At 34.1% G+C, this 21,593-nt stretch overlaps 2 protein-coding genes across 3 annotated transcripts; one reads left to right on the forward strand and one right to left on the reverse strand.

Annotated features, from left to right (window-relative positions):
- The first annotated feature begins 1,079 nt into the window (after nucleotides 1–1,079).
- Nucleotides 1,080–5,039, forward strand: LOC110791050 (ras-related protein RABH1e). The gene is made up of 6 exons (XM_021995811.2): nucleotides 1,080–1,360; nucleotides 2,726–2,796; nucleotides 3,036–3,124; nucleotides 3,474–3,585; nucleotides 4,072–4,162; nucleotides 4,473–5,039. The coding sequence occupies exons 1-6, from the start codon at nucleotides 1,244–1,246 to the stop codon at nucleotides 4,614–4,616; spliced, it is 624 nt and encodes a 207-aa protein (XP_021851503.1). The 5' UTR covers nucleotides 1,080–1,243; the 3' UTR covers nucleotides 4,617–5,039.
- Nucleotides 5,040–5,128: 89 nt separating this feature from the next.
- On the reverse strand, nucleotides 5,129–7,737 carry LOC110791051 (uncharacterized). 2 transcript variants are annotated; one of them, XM_056840818.1, is made up of 6 exons: nucleotides 7,529–7,737; nucleotides 7,395–7,433; nucleotides 6,610–6,858; nucleotides 6,415–6,511; nucleotides 6,052–6,160; nucleotides 5,129–5,361 (listed from the first exon to the last, which is right to left on the reverse strand). In XM_056840818.1, the coding sequence occupies exons 2-6, from the start codon at nucleotides 7,416–7,418 to the stop codon at nucleotides 5,283–5,285; spliced, it is 558 nt and encodes a 185-aa protein (XP_056696796.1). In that variant the 5' UTR covers nucleotides 7,419–7,433; nucleotides 7,529–7,737; the 3' UTR covers nucleotides 5,129–5,282. The 2 variants fall into 2 exon arrangements, with proteins under 2 accessions (XP_056696796.1, XP_021851505.1); XM_021995813.2 differs by having other exon boundaries at nucleotides 7,395–7,729.
- Nucleotides 7,738–21,593: the final 13,856 nt, after the last annotated feature.

Below are 21,593 nucleotides of genomic sequence, written 5' to 3' on the forward strand. Positions count from 1 at the left end.
ACGTAAGCTGGCTGATGACCCTAGATGTCGAAGATGCAATGGTAGGGAAGAGACTTTGCTCCACATATTTCGTGATTGCCCAACAACAAGACACATCTGGCGTAGTATGGGGGGTACCGCCAATTACCCTTCCTTCCTAACAGAAGACCTGACTTCATGGCTCACTCGTAACTTGAAGGCTGCAGACCTCATTCACTCAAAAAAATGGCCACAGTCTTCGCAGTTACACTATGGTGGATGTGGTGTTGGAGGAATTGCATAGCTTTTGGTCGTGACAGTGAAGTACCAATAGAGGCAGCCACTTTCCTACAAGCCAAAATAGAAGAAACCTGGAGAAGCTTCAACTCTCAAGAGGAAGGTGGAAACTCAGCACCTAGAATACACCAAGAGATACAGATCAAATGGCTAGCCCCACCCTCTGATTGGTTGGCATTGAACACTGATGGTGCATCAAAAGGGACCCCTGGACCCGCAGGAGGAGCAGGAGTTCTAAGAGACAATAAAGGCAATTTTCTAAGAGCTTTCGCAGCCAACTTTGGGATTTGTACTGCTTATTGAGATGAAATGATGGCGGTTTCTTTGGGACTGGATATGGCAAGAAAGATGGGTATACAGAAGCTAGTAATTCAGATGGATAATGAAGCTTGTGTCCAAGTGATCAAAAGCAAAGAATTCCCAGGAGGGGAATGCCACCATTTAATCAATCATTGCAGGAGCTTAATTGAAATGTCAGGTTGGGAAGTAATCATTATCCATAGATTTAGAGAAGGAAATAAAGTAGCGGATCGATTAGCTAATCTAGGAGTTGTCCAAGAAAAAAAGGTCAGATACTTTCATACCCCGTATGAAATATCCAGCCTACTCTTTGAGGACATTATGAGTGTTACGACACCTCGTTTTGTAATTTAATTTAGTCGGGCACGTCCCACATTTGCACCAAAAAAAACAACTAGATTATGTAAAAACGTTATTTTTTTTTTGAATTAAGATTATGTAAAAAAGTTAGTCACTTATAAGTTGGGATAAAAAGGGGTCAAAGAAATGAACGTTTGACTTGTAGCCGTCCGTTGGCGGTTTCTTCTCCCTCGCTGATCGCTGGTATATAAAGTAAGGCTTCGTTGATACAACATTCCTTTCATTTCTCTCTCTCCTCTCTCTGCAAACGCATAACATTTGTGGCAACACAGATTCAGATCTATCTCAGAGAGAGGGAGAAGAAGAAGAGAGAGAGAAACACGAATCAATGGCGGTTGTGTCACCATTAGCCAAATACAAGCTCGTCTTCTTAGGCGATCAATCCGTCGGTAAAACCAGCATCATCACTCGCTTCATGTACGATAAATTCGATACCACTTACCAGGTCTCCTTTCTATCTTCCCCTTTTCATCATCGTCGTTGTCAATAATTCAATTTTGTTGAAATTGTAATTGCATTTTGGCTATAACTTATATTTGATTTTTGAAACGCAATTTGTACTTTTAGGTCTATCGTTTCCTTTTTCAGAATTCGTGACCGATGCATGTTGGAACCGTAGCTGAATTCTATGTTTACTTTCCATTTTAGTCATCTTCTTTCTAAAATTTTGGATTTTCTATTGGTTTTGTGATGATATGCCTAATTTAGCACAGCTTTTCTTGATTGAATTCGGAAATTGGCCTAACTTCCCCTGTTTCACACTATGAATTTAACGTTGCATTTAGCATTTCGTGTCAAATCTCAAGTCGTTCTCTTGTCAAATGTTAATGGCGTTAATTGAAATTAAATTCGTCTAAGTTCATATACAGAGTACAATTGTGATTTAGTTACTACTTTATTTTTAAAATATTAATGTTTCGAAGTCGTTGTATTCACCCGCAAATCGGTAATGATGAATAATGATACAATCTTATAAAACATCATTTCCCTATAGGGTGCACTTTTGTTGTTACAATTTCTTACCAACCTCGGGTGTATCTCTATTATATAAGCCAACTCTACCAATTGCTTGTTGGTTCAGTGCTGATTGAGGCTGAACTTGGTAGGGAGAGTCGTGTTTGATCCCCCGCAACAACAAAAACAATTCGAAGGGGATTGTAACCTAACTCCCCGGAACTCGCACCGAATCCGGATTAGCCCTAAGGGTGAACCGGGTGCTAACAGCAAAAATAAAATAAGCCAATTCTGGATGAATTTGTGTCCGTGCAATTGTGTTGGTTGGTCATAGAATTATAAACAAGGTCTAAAGTCAAATGAGGACTTTTTTGCGAACCCAAGATGCTTATTTTGCTAAAATGTTAGTTAACTCACACATCATGGGCTGCAGTTTCATGGCATGATTTATATCTATTATATCGGCATAGGATATGAATTCAGATTCTTGTAGTGTTACTTACCTTTTTTTTTTTTCCTTTAATCAACTTTGGTTATTTTTCTAGTATATTTTGCTCATCTTTGAGTTGGACCTTTCAAATGTGTAGACTTTATTAAGCAAGTATCTCAAATTGAAACAGACAGTTTAAAATTAGTAACTAGTGGGTTTCCAACTTTCCATTAATTAAAAAGAATTATAACCATATCTTTTTCGAGGCGCTATTTAGCCCTTCAGGCTTCATCATCATGATGGTATATAAACTTCTCTTTTCTTAGTCTTCTTGGTCTGTTTATTGTGTGTTGGGTGCATAATTAAATTTAGGCAACAATAGCTTGATAAGTTAATAATCTTTTACTATTGTCAACGTAATTCCAGGCAACCATTGGGATTGACTTCTTGTCGAAAACTATGTATCTTGAAGACCGAACAGTACGCTTGCAACTCTGGTAGGACGATGTTCTTTCCCTTGTCAAATAATCTATGTTAATATTTAAGTTATGAAATAGGAAAATAAATGTTATGCACCCAAAGGTTCATTACTACATATGGAGTACTTGTTGTAGATTTTTCATTTCATGATGATATGGTGGTTTACAAAATATAGCATATCTATGGTTACTCTTGTAGACATGATTTATAGAATTCTATTCCATATAGACATGCTGATTGTCTTGACGTACTTCAGGGATACTGCAGGACAGGAAAGATTTCGAAGTCTCATTCCTAGCTACATCAGAGACTCTTCAGTTGCTGTAATCGTTTATGACGTGTCTAGTAAGTGCTACTAACTTCATATTTGATTATCTTTTATATGTTAATGCGTAATAGATTTGAATGTCACCTAACTACTTTTCCTTCATGCACAAGTTGAGGATGAAACTATATACAAAATATTAGCAATATAGTCATATGATGTATGTGTATCATAAGTTTCTGGTTGCTCTTGGACCAGATGAATTCTTTTGGTTATTTGTTGGTAATAAATCATTATTTGCAGGGGTAAGGTTGCGTACACCCGACCCCCCCTTACCCCGCTTCTTGCGGGAGCCTCTTTGAGGCAATGGGGTAATGATAATGATGATGATTTGTTGGTAATAAATCTATTGCTAATTTCTTCATGCAGATCGGCAATCATTTCTAAGCACTTCAAAGTGGATCGAGGAAGTACGGACAGAACGTGGTGGTGATGTGATTATTGTCCTTGTTGGAAATAAAACTGATTTAGTTGATAAAAGGTAGGGATATTGTTCATTTATGTGTATATTCTTTATTTCTCCGTGCAATACGATATATGTTCTCTTTTTTAAATGTTAATCCACTGTAAAACAACTTAAGAAATGTTACCTAGAAAATGTCACAATTGTCGGCAGGGGCAGAGCCAGAATAAATTTCTGAATTGAGCTGAGAGCCCTGGCCTATCATCTGCCCCTGTGTGTCGGGGCCTGGGGGAACGGGGTTGCATGATATAATTAATTTATTTGGCTTATGAATTAGTGAGAGATTCTGTTGCTTTATCAATATTGATAAACTATGGTCTCTGAAGTGAACCCTGATGTCAATTCCTGTCTTATGATAAATATGCAGCCAAACAAACTGCAAATTAATATTTGTTTGAGTTTCATGAATCATAGGATCAATGTCAACTAACTACAAGATAAGGCCATGTTTCAGTTGCATAGCATTTCAAAGTGTTTATGCTTTCCTGTGTTGACATTGAACAGGCAAGTCTCTATAGAGGAAGGAGATAGCAAGGCTCGTGATGCTGGGGTAATATTCCTGGAGACCAGTGCCAAAGCAGGATTCAATATAAAGGTAAGAGTCATAGTGAACTTGTCACATGTACTATTTTAATACGTCCGTAAAAGTGGTAATCTTAACACCGACTAAAAATAATGATTTTTGATTGAATGTGCAAATATGCTTTACTTATACTTCAGTGATTGGAACTCGGAAATGGCTCAACTTCACAAAGGATTTGTTTGTAAATCCTAAACCCTAAACCCTAAAACTCAGAAGTAAATAGTAAATTGTTTCATTTATATGTATTACAGCAGAAATCTGCATCAACGATGAGTCTATTTAAATCTGAAGGAAACTAATTAATTGACTGAACATGTCACAGCCTTTATTTCGCAAGATCGCCTCATCCTTACCAGGGATGGAAACTCTCTCATCCGCCAGGCAAGAGGACATGGTTGATGTGAATTTGAAACCTCACAATAATTCATCCCAGTCAGAACAACAGGGAGGTGGTTGTGCGTGTTAATTTGTAATGAATCGAGATTGCCTGAAGTACAAGAAGCTGTTAATAAAAAGGGAAAAGAGGAGGTGAACATAAATGGCCAAACTCGACAATTAAGGGTCTAAGTTTGTTGCACAGACCCCATTCCTGTCCTACGTATATCTATCAACTTGTTGCTGTTCTTCGAAGGTACATTTTGTAAAAGGTTTGGCTTTCACTTTTCGAGGTTTACAATTAACCATTTCGATCACCTTTTGTAGTGATTAGAGTTCCATTTCTTTCATGTGTTTCTCTCCTTGCCTTTTCATTACACAGGTTCATGTCCTACCTACTGTAATAGTATGTATTTTGCTGTTTTTTTTTTTTGCAATTTCTGAGTTAAGTCACTCCCGGCGAAACAAAAATCGTACGAGAAATGTTTTGTTGAAAGAAACTGCATTTGAACAATATTTGTATGCGTGATTGTATTCCTGTAAACTGCATTTACAGGACACCAACTTATGGATTTTGGTAGAGCGACATTTATGAGAGCGAACTTGCATCAAACACTAAACTGGGTATATTTACACACAAAAATTGAGATACAAATGCCACAGAGCAGTTATCTCCAAATACATTTAGGAACAGAAGAGTAGAAGACTATAATTTAAAATGAATAAAGATTATTTAAAAACAAAAAACAGCCTTCTCTTAGCCATGAATATAGCCGTCACTGACTTGTCTAACTCTGAGTGTCAGAAAAATCAACACTATCGTCCCTAAACTCGACCTGAAAAAACATGGAAACTGACTTCAGTGAATGATTAGGTATAAATCATGACTAAATAATTTTAGGTTTTGGACAAGATATGTAGTACGAAGTATCTATTAGTTAGATCAGATCAAATAGTAGATATTATTCCATTCCTGCAGGCTAATGGTTCAAAAAGAGAAAAAGGTAGATCAAGATGCTCGTTATCTATTTCATATTCTTTCTTTATTCTCAGTATTTTAGTGGGAGGTGTATATCAACAGAGCATAATGTTTAAGGCTTCCTATGTTGGCGGCCATCAGAATCATGTGAACTAACTAACCGCACTCTACTTGTGCAAATTGGTATAGAGGTGAGATAGTTGTACAACATTAGTAAAGGAAGGGAAGGGAAAGGAAAAGAAGGAAAAGTAAACTTAATTTATTTTCTGTTGTTTGGTTTGGTGGAAGGAAGCGAGGGGAAATGGAAGGAAAATCATTTGACAGTTTTTAATTTTCTCTTTCCTTTCGAATTCCCCCACTTTGGGAGGAAAGGAAATGGAAAATTTATTAATGATGTTTTCCTTACATTTTCTTTCCTTTCCCATCAAATCCAATTTTATTTTTGGAACCAAATATGGGAACACATATTTTTCTTTTCTTTTCTCTACTTTTCCTTCCGATTCCTTTCTACCAAACAAAGCCTTAAGAGTAGAAGCTTAGTGCTTACAGAATGGAGAATAGGAGAACAATCTGTCGTGAATCAAATAAACCTGGACGTTTATACTTTCTCCATCTGTTGTAAGTTGGATCATGCGCCTTCTCCGGTGCTTGCTTCTCTGTCAGAAAAAAAGCAAGAACAAGAGTTAGCTCAAGTACTTGACCATTTAAGCTCGTAAGTCATAAGACTACTAACAGGAAAATTGTTTTTCATGAAAAACGTTTTACACCATACCAAATCGAGCGTAAGTGAAAAATACAGAATTCTACTGTAAACAACTAACTGAAAGACATCCTATCAAAAAAAAAAAAAAAAAAACTTGCTGAAAGACAAACAGATCTTACATGAAAAAAGCTAAAATGTGGTTACTACCTTTAGCATCAAACTTGAGCAACATGAGGATGTGATTCATTAGAGGGGGTATGGATTCTCCTGCTGTCTGTAAGCTATTCTGTCTCCGTAATGGTTTCTGCAACAGAAGACAAAATACTGGATTAGTTCGCAGAAAATATTACCAACACCTGCACAGTGCACACGAATGAAATGATTCAAGTGTTGCCTACTTACAGTTAATGAAATCTCAGTTTTGATACTCCCACAAGTTTCTTGGTCGATTTTCGATACATCGGTAGCACCCTTCTCGATATCAACCGTAACCAAGCAAGGAGGAAACGGGTCAGAGCTCTCAAGAACAGCAGGTTTGTGGCAAATCACTGAACCATCCACACATTCCTGACTTACTGATCCACATTCTCCGTTTACATTGCCTACCCCTTCATCACTCATCACCAAAATGCGACAGAAATCCTGGTTGCCCTGCATCATTTTCATATCATGCCATAATTCAGAACCATACATTCCTCTTATTTAATCCAATAAACAACCAAATCAAATAAAATAAACTCATATAACTGAAAGATTTGTTCAAATTAACCTATCAAAAGAATTAGGTATACTATTCTAATTGCTAGTACTACGGAGTTGTTAGGAAAATTACAGGTCCAGTTCAGCAAGAGCTGTTTTACCAAGTTGAACTCAAAAGGTCACAATCATCGACCACTCCGCCGCCGTAAACTCGGGAATTGTTAAGAAGAACCGAAAATTCATGACAGCCTATTTACAGCTGACAGTACGGTGTCTAGTATACATTGGCATGTATCATGCATTGACACTCATTAAGTCACTGTATGATCATCTAAAACTCTCTCAAATGAGCAAATTACATAAGGAGTACTCAGAAATATGTTTAGTGTTACTGTGTTAGGTACATTACATTGAAATGAATGAGAAAATTGAAATTGCTTAAAATCAGAAAAAAGTACAATTCCAGATTTAAAACGCAGAAATCTGACCTGGTCGCTGGAATCAGTCGCCATTGCAGGAAAATAAACCTGAGGAATGATTGAATTGACAAGAGATTGAAGGAAGAGGATAAATGTGATGTGAGGAGAGAGAGAGAGAAAAAAGGAAGATGGTTAACGGTTACATTGGGATGCTGAAACAAACGGCGAGGTCACCTAGTCTGCAGCCGTCTGCATCTTACACTCACTCACTCAGTTGCTAAATGAAGTTGCAGTTTTGCAGTCTGCAACTTAAACAAGGAGGAGGAGACTACCAGAAAAAAAAATATAAAGAAGAAAGAGCTCCTGATCACGACGTTGATCATCACGACAAACATTTATCTCTGACCGTTCTCTTTTATTTCATTTTTTTAATATATTTTAATCAAGTGGGTGTGCACAACAGCACTAGTGTGTGTTCACTGTTGAGCATCTCATTAAAAATAAATTTTGATAAGATCTCTCTTTGATTCAACTAAATTTGATCGTTACTTTCCGTACTTCTTCGCTACGAAAATATCGCACCATTGGTTTTTTATACTATTTAAATTATGATTTTGGTCATTTTTTGTGATTCGTATGTAAGGAAATTTCAATCATGTGGGGTCATGTTAGATTTGTATTGATATATATTTTCTCAATATTACGGAGTATTTATTTTTATAATTTTTACTCACACACGATTTTAGATATTAAGAGTCAAAGTAATGGTTAGAGGAGTAAAAATCAACCATAGTGCGATATTTCCAAAACGAAGGAAGTATATGAACTTCACTGACCTTGTCTGGACTTATTTTTGCTAAATTTTTTTACTCCTTCCCTATTTTTTTAAAGAGTCGCAATTACTGCTATCGGTCGTAATTTTTTAGTCACAATTTCAATTGTTTATTATTTTTACTTTTCTACGCTCCACTTAAATCATAAATAATTCAAGTTTTGTTAACTATAACACCCCACTTGTTTTATACTACTATATTTCTTTATTATCAACTATACCACTTGCATCAATATTATATCAAATTCAACTATGCTTCCTTAATACTTGTGGCGGTCAGCATATGACTCCTTAAAGAAAATATGGAAGGAGTACTTATTTGTGAGCGTAAACTGTCTGGAAAAAAAAAAACTTAGTTTTGCTTGTTTTTGTTGATTAAGTCCAATTAAGTTGAAACAAACAAACCCTAACCACCTTAAACACTAACGGTTCTATTTGCTTTTCGCAGTTAGGCTCGACAACTAACGCTTAAACAAAAACGGAAAGAAAGCTTGTTGTAGGGTGCTACTGATCTTATACTACTTAGATAAGAATCTAATGTGCACTTAAGATATTATTTTGTTGGTCTGAATGAGCCACACCGGCAATACAAATTACTAACAATAAAAATTACAAACGAGGGAATAAGCATTCGAACTTAAGTTGAGACCTATTGTACACAACCCCCATCTTAACCATTAGACCAATTAAAATCTCATTGGTACAATTAAGATGATTGTGATATTTGTATAGTTGCATTCAAACTAGAGTGCATGTGAATGCTAGTGGTAGAATACTACTAGAATGGAACAACAATAATCGAAAATAGAGCTTAATTACAAGGTTAAAAGTATGAAAATTAGTAGTAAGACTCACGGGTTGCCTACTGTTTTTGTCTACTACCTTCCTCCCAACAAAATAGCCCTAGTGTGGTGTCTAATGTTTGCTCTTTTCCGTGGATTGTTTCTATTCGATTGAGTAATTTGTATTTTCTTTCTTTTGTCAACTTACTAGACTTGTGCCACGACTAATTAAGGAAATGTCCTTGCCAATCCATCGGTTGATATGTGACATTAACTAAGAATCGTGTACGATAAGTCATGAGTTTAAACTTGATTAAAGTTTGAGTTTAACCAAAGTTTGAACTTTTGATATCAATTTTAACCGTTATAAAAATTAGAGAAGTGTCGCTCATGATTTTACTTCCTTTCTTTCGGTAAATAAAGAGAATGTACGCTCTATCATGCCAGATAATTGAAGAATCAACTTATCTCGAGTTTAGTAGGTAAAGCTTTTGGGACTAAGCATACAAAAAAATAAAGTAGAATTGTGTTACCACCTTAACTAATTACGGAGTATTTGATATATTTACACTAATATAAACCTGGTCCATGCTAACTTAGCGTGGACCAGGGCAACAGAGTAATTTGTATGGGTAACATATGTAACTGTCACGTGACAGTTATTTTGTAATTTTAAATAGTAACTATATGCGTATTACAGTAACTATGTGTTTTAAAGAGTTACTATGTGTTTTGAAGAGTTTTAATGCGATTTGTGTCTAGCCCACTTTATATACGTTTTAAACTTTTTTATTTTTCAAAATTTCAGATCTACATTCTGTTCATTCTCTTTCATTTTCTCTCTCTTCATTTTCTCTCTATGCTTTTCAAAATTTAGCCCAAATTTCTAGGTTTTGTTCGATTTTCTTCGTAACTATCTTATAATTCTTATGATTGGATCTATTAGATGAGGAAAAATTGGAGGAAGTAGTAGATCAAGAAGGAGGTTCGTCGTTGCCGAAATCGAATCGAAGAATTTGCGCTCGCCTACAAATCTTCGCAAGAATTTTTAGAGATCACATCTCGGTTTGTTGTTTTATAAAGAATTTTAAGTCTAGTTTTATTTAAAATTGAAAATATTTGTTGTTTTGAAGAAATTAATGTTTGTGTTTTACCGAAGTATCGTTTTCATTTCGCAAATTCGATCAGTGACTTCACGATTTTAAATAGTAACTATATGAGTAATACAGTAACTATATGGTTTAAAGAGGTACTATGTAATTTTAATGGTTACTATATGTGTACAGCAGTTACTATATTATTTTAATGGTTACTATGTGTGTACAACAGTTACTATATGTGTACAATAGTTATTATTTTGTTGAGTGATTCGAAATGTTTGTTGTTTTGTTGAAATTAGGGTTAGTGTTTCACATATAGTTCGTATGTAAATGATATAGTCACCTTTAATTTATGTTGCGAAATATTATTTTTAATAGTCACTGGAATGTTCGTTGTGTTTATGTTAGTAGTAGTTTTTAGAGTAACTATATTTTTTTAAAAAGTTACTATAACTTTAAAATAGTAACTATGTGTTTAAAATAGTCAGTATATTTTTTTAGAAAGTTATTATAAGTTTAAAACAGTAACTATGTGTTTAAGATAGTTATTATGTTATGAACAGTTTATAGTGACTTTTTGATAAATAATAGTTACTATACAATTACATTATGTACTATGTTATTTAGAGTATGTATTTATCCGCTTCTTAGATAGTGACGATATGATTATAACGGTTACTATATGTGTTCAATAGTTACTGTATTTTAATAATAGTCACTATATGTTTTATATAGTTACTATATGGTTTATATAGTTACTATATATTTGATATTTGTATAAGAAAATAATACGAAGTATCAATCACATGTTATTCCAGGTCCTAAAGTTGCACTATCTAGTGACGAATCTCCAAAAATACTTTACAATATCATTTGTATAAGAAGAAATAATGCCTTAAATTTAGAAAAAAGAGACAAAGGCTATGAACTTTAAGAATTGATGCAGCAAAGCACAAGAGGTAGAAATAGTGTTTGTTGTTTGGGTGAAATTAGGGTTAGTGTTTCATATAGTTAGTATATAAATGATATAGTTACCTTTAATTTATGTTGCGAAAATAATGTTTTTAATAGTTTTTGGAATATTCGTTGTGTTTATGTTAGTAGCAGTTTTTAGAGTAACTATATTTTTTAAAAAGTTACTATAACTTTAAAACAGTAACTATGTGTTTAAAATAGTTACTATATTTTTTAGAAAGTTATTATAAATTTAAAACAATAACTATGTGTTTAAGATAGTTACTATGTTAAGAACAGTTTATAGTGACTTTTTGATAAATAATAGTTACTATACGATTACATTATGTACTATGTTATTTCGAGTATATTTTTGTCTGATTCTTAGATAGTGACTATATGATTATAATGGTTACTATATTTGTACAATAGTTACTATATTATAATAATAGTCACTATATGTTAAGCTAGTTGTTGTGTGATTATAATGGTTACTATATGTGTACAATAGTTACTATATTATTATATTAGTTACTTTGTCTTATATAGTTACTATATGTTTGAAATAGGTACTATGATTATTTTATCATGATTTGTTACCATATGTTTATTTTCTTCAATAGTTACTATATTATTTATATAGTTACTATATTATTTATATAGTTACTATATGTTTGAAATAGATATTCTGTTTATTTTATCATGACTTGTTACCATATGTTTATTTTCTTTAATAGTTATTGTACGTTTTATATAGTTACTATATTTTTGAAATAGGTACTATGTTAGTTTATTATGTTATGTGCATGTTTTTATGTTATTCTATATTTTTAATGATATAGTTACTGTATTATGGATAGAGTTACTATATTATTATCACATCAACTATGTCTGCAATTCTGTGACTAAATGACCATCAATAATATTTATAGGTATTATATCTTGTATTATAGTAACTATATGTTTGGTATAGTTTTTTTATGTATATTATAATGTTCTTTTTATGTTCTTTGTTGTCTTCTATGTTATTAATAATAAGAGTTACTATGTTATGATCACAACAACTATATGATCATAACAATAACTATATCTACAACCTTGCTCGTATATGACTATCATTAATATTAAGAGTTACTATATCATGTATAATAGTAACTATATATTTTTAATAGTTATTATCTTATCATTATGTTCTTTTTATGATCTTTCTTTGTACTCCATGTTATTATTAATAAAAGTGCCTATATTATTTTGACAGTAACTCTATGACTATAACAATAACAATAACTATATATGCAATTCTGCAAGTATTTTACCATCGTTAATTGTAAGAGTTACTATATGATGCATAATAGAAACTACACGTTTTACATAGTTACTATGTTATTTTTTCATATTTAAATGTTAAATTATTAACTTAGTTTAAATATTATTGATTTAGAAATACAAAGATGATGCACCCATAATTGAAATCGTGCAAAGAATAAATTCTGCAAGGAAAACAAAAGCAGGAGGAGAAGAAGAAAATCCTGACAACAATGGAAACCAAGAACGTGGTAGAGGAAGGACATGATGTGTTGGTGGAAAAAAGAGACGTGGTCCACGTGGACGTGTCGATTAGTATTTTGTAGTTCAAAAAACACTTGAGTTTAACATGGTTTATTTAATAGATGCAAAGAATTAGAATGTCGTAGCTAAAACAACTAACCAAGTAGTTAATGTTTTCTTTATTATTGTTCAAGAGTTATAATTACTGTTACTTTTGATATAGTTACTCTTTTATATTTCAGTAATTATGTGATATATAATAGAAAAAATTACTATATGACCTCTAAACCATCTATATCATATTGTTTATTTTTATAATATAGTAATTGTTTTACAGCTAAAGTTATTTTTCTATATAATATAGTTAATCTTTTGATAGAATAATTGTTCTCATCGAAATTACTGTATTATTATTATTTATTTCATAGTTACTATTCTGAAAATATAGTTACTTTACAGAACCTATAGTTTCTATAATTTACTCTTTTGTCTACAAGAATGAATATATAGTAGTAATTGTTTTACAGTTAAAATTACTTTTCTATATGATATAGTTACTCTTTGGATAGAATAGTTATTCTTATCATTATTATGTTCATAGTTATTATTCTGGAGATATAGTTACTTTACAGAACCTACAGTTTCTATAATTTACTCACTGTTAAAATTACCTAATTACCCTGGTCCATGGTAATCTTATGGTGGACCGGGTCCATGCAAGTGGAATTGTATTTGATATGATTTTTACTTTCATATAAATATTTGTTGCTTTATATTTCACTAGGTATTGATAGCAAGACATTTTAATTTTGATACTAAATGGTAACTTTTAAGTAGAGAAAATAGTTCAAACTTCAAAGTAATGTTGTTCAAGTCAAAGTCAAACTATCTCTATTTTATAAGGGAACTCCTAAACTCATTTTCGTAAATATTTGGTGTCCCTTATGTAGTAGTCTAAAATGACCTCCATAACTTCATCATCAAATTGAATGAGTTAAAAAAGCTGATTGTTTTATAACATTGAATTTAATTAATTTAAAAATCGATTATTTAATGCAAATCACCTATTAAGAAATTCTAATGCAAATCATGGATTGATTCATGTAATCTCTAAAAAAGACATAAAATGAAATTAGTCAATCAAATTAATACTACTTACCAATTATATTAAAATTAATTGTAAAATAAAACAAAAAGGCATAAAAAAATTAGTTAGTAAATTAGCTTTAATCACAACCAACAAAAAGTAAAAAAATAATAATATTAATGACATCCAAATATTATCTTTATTAAACACATTTAAAGTACACATACAACCCAGATCCACCATCCGACTTTTTTCTCCAATCGCCAACCCCAAGCCGCTCTCATTCTTCATCCCCTCATCCCATTCCCAGCCCCACCCCATCTCCACCTTGGACGCCGCCATCTCCCCAACACCTAGTTTTTACCAGAGCGACCCAGATTGTCGATCTCCATCCTCCGACGGCCGGGATTTCGGATCTGAACCCCAACAAAGTCCAATTCATGCTCGAAACCGGACCCATAGAAGACGTTGTGATTGCTCCGGCGAGTGTTGTCAGGGCCTTTGTTCTAGACCCGAAGAATGTCTCAAATTCGTGGATAAACCTGATGATGCTCTCAAATCAGGGAGATCTGCATCCTGCCCACCTCCCGGATATAGCGGACATGGCTTTTCTGTTAGGTTATGATACATATGACAATTCATAAATCATGCGGAAAAACCATAAACCCAGGAATACATATTATTTACACATAATCATTTAGCATAGATTAGATGCATACTCTTTGTTGCGTGCCTTCCCTAGCTGCGCCCGAACCGAACAAGAACAAGTCTTTAGGACTCCAAGTGTCGTCCCTCCGTAGATAGTCCACAGCACGTCCGGATCCGCCTTAAGATTGACCAACTAGAATCGCCCTTAAGGTACTAGAAAATTTCGGCAATTTGAGCAAGATGTGTGTTTGAATTTTCTCTCAAAAACTCACTTTGAATACTTTTAAACTTGTGTTATAAATTGTGAGCCCTAGCCTCATATTTATAGCGGTATGGAAAGGGAATCGAAATCCTATTCAGATACAAATTAATCAAACCTAGAATCCTACAAGAACTCTAATTTAATTAATTTATCAAATAGAATTAGGAATTTAATCATTAACCGAACTCTGCATGTTTTAGGAAACGTGCACGAACACAAACACTTGCACACACACGCACGGCAGCCACGATGGGCCTCATGCGTGCGCGCGAGCAGCAGCCCACTCAGCGCCCGCGCGCGCTGCGCGCTGCGCGTGCTGTGCGCGCTGTGCGCGCTGCGCACTGCGCGTGCTGTGCGCGCTGTGCGCGCTGTGCGCGCTGCGCGCTGCGCGTGCTGTGCGCGCTGTGCGCAGCCTGCTGGGCCTGGCCTTGCGCTGGGCCTGGCGTTGCTGTTTGTGCGGCGCGCTTGGCTTGCTGGGCGATGGCCTGGCTTCGTGCTGGGCCTCGTCCGGCAGGCCTCGTCCGATGCTTATTCGTACGATGCGCTTCCGATTAAATTTTCCGATTCCGGAATTTATTTCCGATACGAACAATATTTAATATTTCCGATTCCGGAATTAATTTCCGTTTCAAACAAATATTTAATATTTCCGTTTCCGGAATTATTTTCCGATTCCGGTAATATTTCCGATTCTGACAATATTTCCGTTTCCGGCAATATTTCCGATTCTGGCAATATTTCCATTTCCGATAATATTTTCCGATACGTACCATGTTTCCGTTTCCGGCAACATCTACGACTTGGATAATATTTATATTTCCGATACGATCCATATTTCCGTTTCCGGCAATATCATCGTTTCCGGAGTATTCATTTCTTGCCTGTGACGATCTTAGCTCCCACTGAAACCAAGATCCGTCGGTTCCGAATATTCATAGATAGAGTATCTAATGCCATTAGATACTTGATCCGTTTACGTACTATTTGTGTGACCCTACGGGTTCAGTCAAGAGTAAGCTGTGGATTAATATCATTAATTCCACTTGAACTGAAGCGGCCTCTAGCTAGGCATTCAGCTCACTTGATCTCACTGAATTATTAACTTGTCAATTAATACTGAACCGCATTTATTAGACTTAACATAGAATGCATACTTGGACCAAGGGCATTATTTCCTTCAGTCTCCCACTTGTCCTTAGGGACAAGTGTGCATTTCCTAATTCCTTTGTCGCTCGATGCTTGCTCTTGAACATAAGGTAAGAGTTGTCATCCTTATTATGTCCAGAGGTGTTCCTCGGTTTCAGAGTTCAACTGATCAAATAAACAGATAATCATAGCCTATGATTCATCCGAGCACGGCCATGCATTTCACAGTTTCTAGCTCTCCGAGTGGCCTTGTACAACTTTTAAGCATCTCATCCCGATTTATGGGAGGACAATCCCAATCTTGCGATCTTGAGATTAGACTTCGTTTGATAGGTGATTACCTGAGCGTTGCCTTTATAGCCTCCTTTTACGGTGCGACGGTTGGTCAACGTCAAAGCAACCAGTTCTCAAACAAGTAATCTCAAATCACTCAGGTATTGAGGATTTAGTGTCTAATAATTTAATGAAATTTACTTATGACAGACTTTCATCTCTTACAGTAAAGTTTCATAGGTCTTGTCCGATACTAGTCTGCCCAAAGTAAGTATCTATGCAAATGATTATGACATTGCCATGTCCACATAGTTCAAGAAACAGAACTACTAGTCATCTTGCATTCTAATCGTCTAACGTTTTCTATGCGTCCAATTTTATAGAAAACTCCGACTAGGGACCATTTTTAACTTTTGACATTCAAGTTCACTTGATAGACATTTCTTAGTCACAGGACTGGTCCTGACAGTCTATCTTGAATATATTGTCAAATTGCAGGGACTCATCATTTAATACTAAACCAAGATTAAATGGAATATGAAAACACATTTCATATATGATAAATGTTCAACCCCAATGTTTTACAACCACGGGCCTCAAACCCATCTTTTAAAACAGTTCATGGAATTTCAAAGCTATGCTTGATTTCCAGTGCTACAATGTAAGTGTTGCTTCTCACTTGTTGCATAGGTTTAGTTATCATGCTTTGCCAATCTTAATATCCTTTTCATCGAATGTTCTTCGAGATATGATGATAAGATCTTTTGAGTGTGTTTATTTTGTGATCTATTCCTTCTAGATACAAGAGTAGTTCTACGCATTTTGCAATGAAGAACCATCAAGTCAGAAGACATATGATCTACCCAAGTTCAGTGAAGAACTCTTTAACATAAACAAACAACCCTGTTTTATTGCTTCTTAGGCAATAAGTACTTTTACTTCAACTGTATAGGTTGCTAGTGATGCTTTGTTTGGATTTACCTATCCAAGCAGTTCATAGATATGTGGAAGACTCTCCAATAATATCTTAGAACATAGAAATTACTATTTTTAATTTCCCACGCAACAACTCATGGTCTCCAATCCATGTTGCCATTTCAAAACACGATGCTCTATAGCTCGTCCTTATCAATGGTTAACTCCAAAGGGTCTTGTTTGATCCTTTGCCAGTGTTTATGCGTGTAGCATCAATATTTAGCATATCTTTATTTCCTTGAATCAAGAAGTAATCCTATGTACCTTTTCAAGTACCATAAGTTTTTCTTGATCTCAATCTAATTGGTCTTCACTTAGATCAATAGAGATTGGTATATGTTCGTCATGCCTAAAGTCATACGATACGTTTTTGGCGATCCTCATATTATATCATACATGATAAATTCTTTTGCAGAATAATTCCCAATTTGAATTCTATTCATGTAACTTTAGCTCATTCAATTTCAGTAGATACTGAATCCAGCTAAATTCTTTGACATATAATATAGGTGAAGAATCTCATTAGATTCTTTGATGTTAACTTAGTAAATGCTTATACATAGTTCAAACATTCTTTTACTTAGATTTATTCACATGGGTCGAATATCTCCAATGGAGACTTTCGTGTTTGATTCAGTAAATGCCATTACTTAATCCAAAACATTGGTATAAGATCTTTGTAAATAGATCTTAATACCCAGTATGCACTAAGTTTCGCCTTGGTCCAACATTGATGAATAATTTCAAACCTAAGTTATTAGCATTTGAATGTTATTTCACAATAGAGAGATATGTGTGTGATACACATAGGACCAATTAAGTTTTATGTACTCCCACTAAACTTCTTATATATCTATAAGAATCATGTACATTTTATGAAACTAAAATACTTATTAGCTTCACTAAAATACAGTTCCAACTCCCAATTGCTTGCTTAAATCTGTACTTAGATTTCATAAGTTAGCATTCCTTTTCAAGCATTTATTTGGATCCACAAAACCTATGACATACCATGTACATAGTTTTCTTCCAACATTTGATTGAGGAATACGTTTTGTCATCCAATTGTCATATGTACCAATATGCAATCATTGCTTGAGTTATAGACTTGAGCATTACGATTATGCATGAGGTTTCAACACAATCCATGCCATGAATTTGCTTGAACCTTTAGCAACTAATCTAGCTTTGTGTGTGAACACAATTCCATGTTTGATGGTTTTTATCCTTAAAACAAACTTGCAACCAATAGGTGTGAAACTATTCTTGCAAATTAACAATTTCAATTTTGTCATCAAAACATTGAGTATGTTTTATGGCCTCTAACCATTAAAAACATTTGAGTCTATATATGGCCTCTAACCATTTTAGGGAATCTGGGTTTCGTCATAGCTTTCTTACAAGTCACAAACTCTACATGATAATAGTTTGACTGCAAGTTGTAGGTTTCTTCACTATTTAATAGAAGAATCTCATAGTTTCATTGACCAGAACTCTATGTTTCTTTACTATCTAATAGAAGAATCTCATAGTTCCAGTGATTTGAACTCTATGCCTACTTGGGTATAGAACATCAAACGATAGAATATCAATAGCCACTTGAAAGTCCTTTGAATATTCTGTTCTCTTTGAAGCACTTGTAAAGTCTTTTAAGAGATGTCTATTCTTTAAAGCCACTTTTAAAGTGCTTCAAGAATAAGTTCGGATTTTCTGAAGCACTTCGAAAAGCCTCCGGAATGTTTCTGAAGCACTTCGAAAAGCCTCCGGAATGTCCGTTTATGTTTGTTGTTCGCCTCGAAGACTTTCGAGGTCTATTTTCTCCCACTTGTCATTTTGGAAACGAATCTCCAAAAGGACATCATTTCGAGCAAACAAACATTATGTTCTCAAAAATTCGTGGTAGAAACAATACCCTTGTGTCTCATTTGAATAAATCACAATGAAACATATATCTATACTTGGGCCTTAGTTTGTTGAATAACAAACACTAAGCTCCCACTGAGTTTAGCAACTCTCTAGATATATATTATCGAAAAGATATTCTGAAATTTCTTTTCTATAGCTTTGACGAATTTAGTTTAGTTTGGTGGTAGTTGAGCATTTTGTTTTAGAATTTAAAGGAAAAGTCTTTATGATCCATCATTGATCGAATCAAGTACGAAACGACTTCGATCATTCCAACTTAGATATGCCATATCTTATGGAGCTAGATTGTGAATTTTACTACACAATCATTGATGATCATTCTTGATTTAAGTAATCATCAACATGATCTAACCTAGATCTTTATGATTTCTTACCAAGTGGGATTTATACTTCTGAATCTTTGAACTAGCCAAACAGATTCAAACTTATATCACATTGAGTAAATAAACCTATATTCACTCAAATCTGTGTGAAATAATAAAGTCATAAAACCTTTCTTTAGCTTTGAACTCTATTGTCTAGGCGTTCTAACAATAGTTCATATTCTTTGTTACTTTCAACAAGTAAGACTAGCTTGTCTTAAGTTGATCTAGAAATCAACCAACTTTCAAAAGTCCATTAAAATAGAGCTTGTGAATGTTAACTTGTTGACATGGTCTAAGCAACAATGCCAAAGATTAGTGGAACTCAAATCAAGGGGTTGATTTGAACCTAGTAAAGTTTTTATTGTTAAAGAGTTGTTTGTTTTAATCAAGCATATTTGACTCAACCCGTAATTGACCATTTCACTCAAATAAACAAACAAACATTATTTTGTTTTTCTTGAATGTGAGTCTTTCTGTGTTTGAAAAACAGAAATTTAGGTATGCTGATTATGGAACAAAATAGCCATTAAGTTCCAGCCTTTGAAAGGACTTAAAACAAACTAGATGACCCTACAACTAATGTAGCATTTCCATGCTTCATTTCCCACTTGTAGGTCATTAGTGTATCCTAGCTTCCATTGTTTGAGTTATTACCGAAGTAAGAACCTCAAGCGGTATATGATACCAAGGAAGTTTGATTGCTAGGTCACTTCTCTTTAAATATAAATTTATAGGTAGAAACGGAATCGTAAATTCCTTTCATTTGTTCCTCTGTTTTCCTATTTCTTGTACCCTTTCTTATAGTCTTAAGAATTGAATCTTTAGTGTTGACTTTTATACTTTGTTTAGACATGTCCAATGTCACTACAACAAAGTTCTTACCATTTTAATTTATGTTGAACATTATATTTCAACTGGATGATCTTACCAGAAGCTTCTAAAGTTCTCTAAGCATCGATCTATTCGAATGTCTAGGAACTAGACTCATTCGAGAATTAAATGGACAAAGATATTAGGTTGTTAACCATTGGTAAAGCTGAGCGTTTAAGCTCAATGCTTTATGATCTCAAAACTACAGTGTATTTTGAATTCACAAGCACCAATTGGTTTGCCATTCGATTTTGATATTCGAAAACAACCATAAAAGTCGATATAAGAAACGTACATTTTAAATTGCTCATTTTCTCTCTTTTCCGTGAATCGTTCTTGGATTCACTACCAATCGAGGAAATTTACTGTTACCTTTCTAAAAGGATTTATTGCAGTGCAAGATATTTAATTATAAACAATAATTAAAACATACATTGAAGCATGCAAAGTCTAAACATTTATCATGAATAATAACTTGAAATTAAAGCAACCATGCAATTCAAACAAGTTATTAGCATTTTATTCGAATTATGTGTTCCGGCAGGTGTGAATAAAATGATTCCAAGACCCTAAAATCATTGAAGAACTAAGCACAGTTTGTCGACTTAATCCTAAAACATTTTAGGTAAGCAAAAGCCTTTTGCTAATAGTCTAGAAACTACTCTTGGTTGATAGGTACGTCTAAGAACTTATTAGGTAAACCTATCGATTTTGCCACGACATAAAAGGACTCCTTACTTATATCGTTGAGTTTCACCAAAACTAACATGTACTCACAATTATTTGTGTACCTTGCCCCTTTAGGACCAATAAGTAACACCTCGCTGAGCGAAAACTATTACTAGATTGATGTAAAGGATATCCAAGCAAGTGTATATTTTGGCATGGCACCTTTTAACTCAATTTTTAAGTTTGGAACTTAAGGCTCTTACTATGTTGGTTAGATTTTAAGTGAACTAAAATCCTTAATCATGCAACATAATCAAGCTTTTGATCTCATGCATTTTAAGACATATTTAAAACAATAAATAACTTAAAACATGCATAAGATATTTGTGATCTAGTATGGCCCGACTTCATCTTGAAGCTTTGACTTCAAAGTCCGTCTTGAAAATCTCCGTGGGAGGCACCATTTTCTTCAAATAGGATAAGCTATAACTAATTACAACTATTTGATGGTTCGCAGACCATATTTGAATTGAAAAATAACTTTGGTACTTTAGACCAATTACATTCAAATTAATGGTACGCAGACCATATTTTCTATCCTATTTGGGCCATACTAGTCACTTCATAACCTGCAAAACAGTACATATACAATATATACCATTCACCCATTCATTATCATGAATGGCCCACATAGCTGGTTAGTAAAACACATTATGCATCACGTAAACATTTGCAGCAATTAATCAAGGGCACCAATAATCTACCAATTATTCAGTCCTTATTAATTCTAATCAAGTTGTTTTAACCTTAAGGATTTGTAGACCTAATCAA

The sequence above is a fragment of the Spinacia oleracea genome, chromosome 3, assembly GCF_020520425.1.
Source record: "Spinacia oleracea cultivar Varoflay chromosome 3, BTI_SOV_V1, whole genome shotgun sequence".
Taxonomy (NCBI): Eukaryota; Viridiplantae; Streptophyta; class Magnoliopsida; order Caryophyllales; family Amaranthaceae; genus Spinacia; species Spinacia oleracea.